Source organism: Ascidia mentula, chromosome 6, assembly GCF_947561715.1.
Source record: "Ascidia mentula chromosome 6, kaAscMent1.1, whole genome shotgun sequence".
NCBI classification, from domain to species: domain Eukaryota; kingdom Metazoa; phylum Chordata; class Ascidiacea; order Phlebobranchia; family Ascidiidae; genus Ascidia; species Ascidia mentula.
Genome location: NC_138571.1, coordinates 3631594 through 3642161, shown reverse-complemented (window position 1 = coordinate 3642161; position 10568 = coordinate 3631594). Strand labels below are relative to the sequence as shown.

Below are 10568 nucleotides of genomic sequence, written 5' to 3'. Positions count from 1 at the left end.
GCCCCTCGTGATCGTGACAGTTTGCGTTTCCTTTAGTGGCCTGGTGAGAACCTGTCACGCGAGCCTGTGCCCCACAGAATGAATGTTCGGGGCAACTTCGTCTCCAAGCTGCGCAACCTTTTGTTTACGTCAACCGCTAGTGATTGTGGAAGTGAATTTGAATCCGTTGTTGCCTCTATAGTTGAAGGTAATTTCTACGTTGATGATTGCCTCACATCGGACAGATGTTGAAACTGGGTTGCAGCTTGTCGGTGGTCTGCGCTCCTCACTTAGAAAGGGTGGATTTCACTTGACCAAATGTTGTCAAACTGCAAGGAGATTCTTGATCGCTTACCGGAAAATAAATTATTAATGGCTTTGCAGGTGCGCCCACTGGACGCTGAATTACAAGAGCGTGTGCTCGGTATACAGTGGAATGTTCATACTGATGTATTTCTATTTGCTGTATCGTTGCCAATGAAACCGCGCACTCGTCGAGGCCTCTTGTCAACTATGAATTTTCTATTCGAGCCATTGGGTTTTGTTACCCCCGTCGTGTTGCGAGCCCGGCTCATTTAAGAAGCTTGTGCAAGCAAGAAATTGAATGTGACGATGAGATACCTGCTAAGGACGAAAATGGGAGAAGTGGTTAGTCTGCTTACACAGCTTGCAAGAAAGACGTATTCCACGTTCATTCGGTTTTGGTGTCAGCGCCAATGTAACAAAAAGTCAACTTCATGTGTTTGCTGACGCATCCAAAAAAGCCTACGGAGCTGTGTGCTATCAACGATTGAAGAAAGCGAAGTGACCTGTACCTTGGTTATGTGTAAATGTCGCCTAACACCCCAGGGTGAAAATTCTATTCCACGGTTGGAATTGATGGCCGCTATTCTGGCTCTGAACGTGGAACTGATTGTCAGAAAGGAAATGTGTTTGGGCGTACGTCCCTCCATATTTTGGACAGATTCGTCTGTGGTGCTGCAAAGCATTAAAAATGATAAACGAAGATTTCCGTTGTTTGTCTCTCGTCGTTTGGCAATGATCGAGAAGAATATCTGTGTGAAGAACTAGAAACATGTTATGACGACGGAAAATCCTGCTGATTTGCTTCGAGGGGACTCCCAGCCGATACCTTGATGAGGAGTGTATTGTGGTTTGACGGACTGTCGTTTCTAAAGAAGACACCCGACTGCTGGCCAAACATGTTTGTTGACGCTGCTTCAGATCCCGTTGAGGTTAATGTATTTGATAAGAAACCTTGTGGTGTGTTTACTGTGGCAGAGAAATGTCCTCCCACAATTGTCCTGTTTTAATAACGAAATTTTTTTCGTTGTATCAGCTTAAACGTGCTGCTGCATGTTTTTTTGCGTTTGAAGGCAATCCTGCGAAGTGCGAGAACCGCGTGATTTGGCTCCTCGGCCCTGAGAGTTGATGAGATGCAGACGGCTGAAGCCGAGTTGGTGAAATACGTGCAAGAGGTCATTTCTCACAATGGATGATAGCAATTACCCCAGATGGAAACTTGAAGAAACCAAGCAAGTAATCGGCAATTTTTAGCCCGGATCCCGTGATAATTGATGGAATGCTTAGGATTGGCGGTCGTTTGGAAAAGGCGCCTATTCCTTTTAAGGCCGGACATCCTGTCATTTTGCCTCACAACTCGTACCTGATTGAGTTGCGAATTTCCCATTTCCATGCAGAGTGTGGACATTCTGGCGTGAACCACATTCTGTCCCAGATGAACCAACGCTATTGGATCGTTAAAGGTGTAGTGGCGGTGCGGCGTGTTTTCCGCAGTTTAGTATGCTGGCGTCGTAACGCAAAGCCTGAAAGGCAAATTATGTCCAATGTTCCGCCAGCTCGCTTGCAATGAATGAATTTCCCTTTGCATTTACAGGAGTTGATTATTTCGGACCTCTAGTCGTCGGGCAAAGGCGCTATGCGAAGTTAAGAGATGGGATTGTCCCTTTTCACTACAAGAGCAATTCACCTCGAGGTGGCATATGACCTAAGCACCGATACCTTTATAAATGCCTTTCGCAGATTTATTGCTCGTCGGGGCAAAGTGCTGCAAATTTATTCCAACAACGGCACGAATTTTGTGGGTGCTTCGCGTGTTCTTCGTGACGCCGTACGTGAATGGAACCAGAACCAAATAGAAGAGTTCTTCAAAAAGAAAGAATTTCAGTGGCACTTTAACCCACCTGGTGCAAGGGAAAGGATGATTCGGTCTGTTCGACTCGTCCTCTCCCTGCTGACGAACGAACGAATCCTCAACGATGATCAACTGCAAACATTTCTGCTTGAAGCGGAATAAATTATCAACTTGCGACCCCTGACTCCGGTCACACTTGATGACGTTGGTAATTCACGTTGACACCTAATCACTTGCTAAGGATAAATCCGTTCGGAGGGTTGCCTCCAACCGTCACAAGTGATCGTAACTGCTACGCGCGCCGGGGTTGGCGCAAGGTCCAACATATTGGAGATCAATTTTGGAGACGATGGTCTCGGGAATACTTACGTACAATCATCGCTCGCCATAAGTGGCAGCATGAGAAGAGAAATGTCCAGGTCGGTGATTTGGTCCTTCTGGTTGATGATGCTGCCCCCAGACGTTCTTGGTCGATCGGCCGCGTTGAATCAACCAATCCGGATGATTTCGGTGTGGTCCGCAGTGTTCGAATTCGATCGAGAGGAACGATTGTGCGAAGACCCATTCACAAGCTGTGTGTGGTCGTACCAGTTGATGGGAGAGGAGACGATAACCTGCCACACGATGACACGGCGACAATGGTCGCTGAGAGACACTGATAAACGGTCGATACACCCGCGGGTTGAAATTGTGTTGTGAAAATTGAACGTCGCTGTGACTTATCAATTTTGGGGGGGAGTGTGTGATTTTTGTGCGCGTAACTTATCATGTGAAGAAATTTCAAAACAATAGAAACGTCATAATGCCCCTACCAACTGTATGATGCAAGGCTAGTGCCAGCAGTCTTAATGTCTGCCACGTGTTGAACTTGTCTGCGTGCAGTAAACTGTTTTGGTGGTTAAATATCTGTTGTGAATTGCAGTGAATTGACTCAAGTTGATAACTTAAATAGTGACTGCCTAACGTAAATTTACCTGGTGCAACCGAATGCGATTCGAAGTCGATCTTGTATTGGTGAGTTAAATATTGTTTGTCATGTTACATGTGTCACTGTTCGCTAATATGTGTTTGTTTGTTTAGTGAACGTGTCACAGTAGGTTGACTGTGCCGCAGAATAAAAGAATACTGTTCTTTGCTGTCGGTGCGGTCAAAACCCTGTGACAAGGTTAGCTGGCCGTGGGGCCTGTTAAGTTAGCCGTGTTACAACAGTATCAGTTAACCCAATTTAAATTCCAGTGTTTTTGTCAAGATTATAACAACGAACAAATTTTATAAGTTGTGTATAAGCTGCAGACAGATGGCCACTGTTTCGACCTAAAAGGTCTCATCAGTGCAGCTTGTGTGATTATAAGACGACTTTGCTGACCAAACGGCCAAGCAAAGACTTCCACTTTGTGGTGACTATACAATCACCGTCAATCACCGTCAAATTTTATAAGGTTTGGAGAAACTGCATCAAATCACCAATACGTCCACTAGATGTCGCCTTCGTGTTGACCTACAAGATTTTTCCGGAGGTCAAGGTTTTGCCGAGTATAGGTAAGACTATGACGTATTTAATGTTTTCCATTTAATGTCATTGTTCTAACGATAATTTACCGGATGCTGCCATGTCGTCATAACTAACAAAATCTTAAAAGACATTAGGGGAATACCCCCCCTTATTACGTCAGATTCCCAAAATTTGGGATTTAAGTTTGAAACAACACATAATATTCCTGCTGTGTTTCAATGCATTTACTCGGTTCGGAATAATTATGAAGCAAAAAGTTTAGATACCGCACACACATAGGGATGAAGCGTAGGCATCTGGAAGACAGTTCAAGCGAAATTAACCACGGCTAAACCGTTTGACAATTGATGCCAGCAATCCGGTGAATATCAGTGCTGTGTCTCGCATCGTTATATGGGATCAATGGATTGTTATATTCTCCATTTAACGCCCATGCAGTGTTTGAAATTTCTATTATCTACCCAACATGCTTGACTCCCAATGTTTTGAATGAGGCAACAAAAATCCTGTAATCGCGACGTGTAAGACGCTGACGCAACTTAATTGTCAGTGTATAATTTGTATAGTGTAAACTCTCTGTGTTCTCTTTGCCCACCCCTGGGTTAGCTGCTGGTCGTTGCGTGGTTGATTTGATATTGTTAATTCCTTAGGCCAGCGGTTCTTATCTGGTGAGAAATTGTAGGGTTGTAGGTGAATAATTAGTTGGCACCGAAATACACAAAAGCAGTCGGAAAAGCATTATAATGATCTGTATTCACTGTGTGTTGTACACTTATTGGTAATTGGTAATGCCATGCGGTAGAAAATGTTAAAAAGTATAGCAGATATAGCGAAAATACAATAATTCAATTCTTAGTTAAAAAATGTAACTACCAGTGGGAAATAAAGATAATGATAAAACATGTCTGATTATATTTCTGTTCTACTAAAAAAACAAAACGAATTGTGTTGAAAACGATAAAATCCATTTCTTGAAACAGTTGAATTTCGTTGACAAAGTGAACCGCCTACCCTAAATCAACAATTGTAAAAATCAATTGCTCTGAAACAGGGGGTTGCCTCAAAGTTTCAGTTAAGCGCAAGTTTTAACTGAGTTTAAATAAGTTGTAACACAGAGTTGTTGACAACCGACTTAAATGAGGTAAATATGAAAAAAAATATGACGTCGACGCTACTTATTATTACATTTTGTGTTTTTCGGATGCCACGTCTTCCATAGAATTATGTCAACGTGTCAATTAGATATTGACAACATATTCCGTTTTATCATTCCTTGTATATCATGTCGTTGCAACCGTTTCCATGCTTTATGTTGATAATCCATGTAAATATAAACATTGATCCATCAGATTTGACAGTTGATTTCTAATTCGAGGATGTCAGTAAATTTGATTCAGTTTGGTTTGGCTTTCTCTGATCAACCCAAAAAATGCATTCACGACAATTCACCGCAAATATTTATAGAAATGCGAGGATATCGCGGCGCCATTTCACCGACTTATGGGAAAGGCTACCCGCAGACATACAAGGAACCGTGTTTATAAAACAACCAAATCGAAGGAAAAATAAATTGATGCGAATGTACAATAAATAATATTAGACAGATAACAATGTTAAAAGATATGCAGTCTAAAGATAAAAGGGTTGACAACAATAGGTACGAAGGCGGTTGGAATATTTCATGTTACGCGGTGACGTCGTCATATTGGTGACGTCGTCGTATTGGTGACGTCGTCGTATTGGTGATCTTAATGCCATGGGTCGTGCGCTGTCGAATCTTTTTGCGGCAATCGGATTCCAAGTGTCTTGTTAGGTGACAAAAATGGCAGGTTGCATTCTTGAAACAACATTCGGAAGCCTGACGCGAAGTCTTGCCACATCGATAACATTTCCTCCCTTTCGGTGACTGCACCGTCCTCGAATCCACGTTACGTTTCTCCCACGATTTAGTTGTAGCACGTACCTTGAACACCGAAGTCGATGGCTGCGTCCCGTAAACAGTTTCTTTAGCCACTTTGGCAGCATCTTCGGTTTCGACCGCAATGTCAATTGCACGAGCAAAACTCAATTCGTCATCCTTCCTAAACAGAGCTTTCAAAACCGCTTCGTTTTCAATTAAACAGATAAAACGAGTGCGCAAAGCTTCATCCAATGGATCTGTGATGGATGCAAAGTCGCAAGTTGCTGCGCTTTGTCGAATGCAAACAGCGAGCTGTTGAATGGTTTCACCCGGCTTGCCCTTCATGTCGGTCCAAAACTTGTTTCACGGACTATAAAACTTTTGGGGTCGAACTGAAACTTCATGTGTTGGACGATTTCTTCTAACGTGAGCTCGTTGATATCTCTTGGTGTCGATTCCTGTGCAGCCAAATTGAAAAGCATCTCGTACACAGTTGAAGCCAGTCGATCGTCGGGTACCACGTGAGACCAGTATTCAACCCACAGCTGTGACGTCGAATCAAAAGGCGAAAAATTGGGCGTATTTAGGTGAGTTACCGTTGATGCCATTCCTTCACTCGAGCGGGGCTTCCCCACAATTGCCATCATTTGTTCTTGGTGTCGATGTTCTTGAATTTCGCGTTAAACGGAACGAAGCAATGAAAATCAGCTAATTTAAATATTCATTAAATTGCATTAAGATCAACTACGTCTTGTTCCCGAACAAACCAATTAAAGGAAGCCATCATTCGAAGCAAGAATCAATGTAGAAGTTTACAAACTCTTGCAATCGAGCGCACGCACTTTAAGGTATTTAAGACCGACTTCCATTGCCCAGATGCATTTTGATACGCCGTGTTTTCGTATCAGTGACGTTATCGTAGGTCTGATTGGGTCCTCGGAAATTCAAAGGTTTCCGATAACTTGAAGGAGGTTTTTTAGCAAGTCAGAGTTGCGTCGTGATTACTGTTTGGAGTTTGCTCGGGTCTGTGTATTTGGAAACGCATCGTTATCCAGTTCAGATCAAGCTTGTATTGCAGCTGGCCGTGGTTTAAAGTCACTCGTGCTTGGACAAGTTATAACTGATTAAGTTGAAGGTGAAGTTTAAACCAAGTTAAGATACCAGATGTAATTTGCGATAGATAACTCGCCTGCAAAACTCGTTTACAAGGATATGTTTTTTCCTTTGTTATTAAAAAACAACTTAATCATAAACAAATATTCTCAACACTCTCTGTGCGGCTGACTTATATCTACATCAAAAGATCCTTAGCGCACATTGCTAATTGACGTGGAAGTACGTCAAAATTTTTTAAAAGCCCAAGCGGTCCACGTGATGAATGCATGATCGGCGCGTGTCTAGGTCGAAGCATTGCGATCACTGAAGCACTATGTGACTTGTGGCAGGTGGCTTTTTACAACGGGTGACGTAAGAGGACCAGTGACTTTTGTATCGCAACAATTGACAAATCAGTTTGTCCTAACAAAGTTTTGTGGTTTATTTGGCAACGATGTACATAACAACAGCATTCTTTTCATTGCATTCGTTTACTGATGTTGTTAACACCTCAGTAGACGGGACAATGCAGTTATGCGCAATTAACAATTAACAATCAACAAACGCACGCACTGAGCACTTCCTTGCGTAATTACTGACCGCACTTGAAGTGTTACATTGAGTAACGTAACATTGGTCAACAGTTTAAGGTTGTATTTTGCGCAACTTTTCTTTAAACTCCACATTTATCATTTGCATTATTATTATATTTGTTTCATCTACGCAGCATAAACGTGTATTGATATTCGCCAGCAGGTCTCAGTGAATCTTCTATATTTTCAATGTAGTTGTTAATCAGGTAATTTTGGTGCAAATTTAACGATGACGTTTACTTTGTTGATTTCCATGTAATGACTGGGCAACTATTTACAGATTTTCAAAGTCTGGCTTGTTTGACAATGTTGAAATTGTTGTTGTTTGGAGTTTTGTTGGTCGGCCATCTTGCTATAACTCACCAACAACAACAAGTATGCAGAGTTGTTTGTGACGGACAAGAACAAGGATCAGAGATAGAACATTCGGGCTTAAAAGGTGCCAGAGGAGAGACGGGAAGACCAGGAAAGATGGGACCACGTGGACCTCGAGGTCACCGAGGTGAAAAGGGAGACCAAGGACAAGTGGCTGGCAAAGAAGATTTGATGAGACTTGTTACAGGTATAAGATTCTTTTCTAAACACTTTTCGACAAAATTTATTATTGGATAGGGAAGCTTTAACAGACCAAGCAGTATAGATAGATATTTCATACAAACACAGCAGTACAACAAATCCACTACACGGTGAACTGTCATAAAATCATATTCAAGTAAATTCATCGAAGATTTTATTCACAGAGTTGTCAAACAGAGTGGATCAACTGCAAGGTCAACTGAGTAACACTTCCAACAGTTGAGTTTTGTTTCATTTAAATTGATATCTCACGTATGTGTCAAGATAACAAATGTTAAAACCTTTGCCCGTAACTCACGTCATGACTCCCTTCTGCCCCTAGTGGTGTAAATACCTGCGTGCTCACCAATCACGTGACAATTATCGGTAGAGACTCAAATCCCCTTCGTAACGGAACAGTCCGTCTGGGTTACTACAGGTCACTCATGTCGTACCACCCACAAAAAAGCAGATTCTTTTTGAAAATAGTTTGTTTATGTCAAATATTGTGTTTTTATGAAGTATATTGTTAGTTATCTGACTTACTCTTGCAAGCCTCGTGATACGACACAAGTGACCAGGATGTATGGCAGAGATTTGTTTTGTGCAAAGTAAGTATTGCATTTATCAACCACAGTCAAGATTTGAATCACTTGTCAGAGGATAAGCTGAAGCTTTTTTTAATAGGTTTTTTCGACTTAAAAGTTTTTTTGCCATTTAGCCCCAAACTCTTTGACTAGCGTTAACGAAAGTTTTGTTGACAGCTTTGGCGAACAAAGTGGATCTACTGCAGAGTGAGCAGAACCGCACATCTAACAGTTAAGTCCATGCACTTGACATTCAATGTCCACTCATACATCGAAGATTTTATTCACAGAGTTGTCGAACAGAGTGGATCAACTGCAAGGTCAACTGAGTAACACTTCCAACAGTTGAGTTTTGTGTCATTTAAATTGATATCTCATATATTTGTCAAATTCCAAAAACCTTTGCACGTATATCACGTCATGACTCGCTTCTGCCCCTAGTGGTGTAGATTGAACGTGAGTTAAGGGCAAAGGTATTGGCAAACCCAACATATACGTCATCACGTGCGAATCAGAGAGGGTTTCATCTGGCACCGGTATATTCCGGTCATAATGCAGGTCGTGCAAATATTGTGGGGTTTTCACCGCCTTCTTGCGTGTGAATGAGTTTAACTTAATAGTTTAGCTGATGTAATAAGTTTTAATTGTCTGCAGATCTCCAGAATCTCATGTACACTGTTTTGCCGGTTTCCTGTAAAACTTCAGATCTTAAAGGTCGCCAACATCTCAGATCGGGAGAAGAAGTTTACTGTGAAGATGGGTGGCAGGTATTGATACTGTGGTAAATATCACTAACACAGGGGTGGGCAATCCCTGGCACCAGCGCTATGTTGGTTTAGCGAGGTGATTATGCACGTCATGTAATATACGATTTCACACTACAATACTTTACCATACGCCCGGGATTGTGTTGTTTATAAAGGTCAGGAAATTACACATGAATGTGAAAAGTCATACATTGACATGGAGGTCATCGAACTTTTTTAGACCAATTCACCGAAAATCAGTGTCAAGTGTTTTACTTGATAATTACCAGGTGTTCCAGCGTCGTTATGATGGATCTGTGAGTTTCGATAGAGATTGGGTGGATTACAAGAACGGGTTTGGGGATCTATCAACAGAATTTTGGATGGGTTTGTATGCCAATAAAGCAATCCTTAACTAAGTACAAATGTTGCAAAACTTTGAATAATGGCTTGTTTTAGTTTAAAATGTACCGCTCTTCTGCCATAAAATACACGAACACATTCACAAAAACAGTGGATGCGTTAATGACAAAGAACAATCTGTTTTCTTTCTGGCAGTTTATAACAATTTGTTGTAACTGTTGCGCCTCCTGCAGTGTTTGGTGTTTTTGCCTCTGCCACGTGATCTGACAAGCGGTGTCAACGTATCCTTTTTCTTTTTTGTGCCCCTGAATGTTTTAGTGTAGTTTACTTTGAAATTGCGGCATCAATACCTAATGAAGTCTCGCCGCATGGCAGACGAAACGTCGTAAAATTACAGCACGTATATTTTATGCCAGAAGAGCGGTACATTTTAAATTGAAATATGCTTGGCAGCAACAGGAATTCCAGGTTTGTTTTAGGTTGAGTGCATTTACTGAACACATTGTTATAACCTGTGCACACCCAGTTAAATATACAGGCCTACCAAGCAAAACGTTTCAAGTACGCTATGTAACAATCCCATCAGTCAATAGAACAGTATCATTTAATCCAATTTAAATTCCAGTCTTTTTAGCAATATTATTGCAACCAACAAATTTTATCAGGCTTGGAGAAACTGCATCAAATCACCAGTGCGTCCACTAGATGTCGCCTTCGTGTTGACCTTCAGGATTTTTCCGGAGGTCAAGGTTTTGCCGAGTATAGGTAAGAATATAACGTATTTAACGTTTTCAATTCAATTCCATTGTTCCAACGCTAATTTACCCGATGCTGCCAGGTCGTCATAGCTAACAAAATCTTAAAATACATTAGGGGAATACCCCCCTTTATTACGTCAGATTCCCAAAATTTGGGATTTAAGTTTGAAGCAACACAGAATATTCTTGCTGTGTTTCAATGCATTTACTCGGTTCGGAATAATCATGAAACAAAAAGTTTAGATACCGCTCACACATAGGGATGGCAATCAACTCGTAACGACCCCACATCATCGCTCTTGAGGTTTGCGCGATCCCTTGGTC

General features: G+C 41.6%; 1 protein-coding gene across 1 annotated transcript in view; it reads left to right on the top strand.

Moving 5' to 3' along the window:
- Positions 1-7541: 7541 nt before the first annotated feature.
- The window catches only part of LOC145906899 (ryncolin-1-like), a 43512-nt gene continuing 40485 nt past the window's right edge, over positions 7542-10568 (top strand). Inside the window, exons 1-4 of the mRNA XM_082994361.1 lie at positions 7542-7797; positions 9032-9144; positions 9414-9510; positions 10152-10251. Coding sequence (XP_082850487.1) covers positions 7542-7797; positions 9032-9144; positions 9414-9510; positions 10152-10251 — 566 coding nt within the window. The remainder of the gene's footprint in view (positions 7798-9031; positions 9145-9413; positions 9511-10151; positions 10252-10568) is intronic.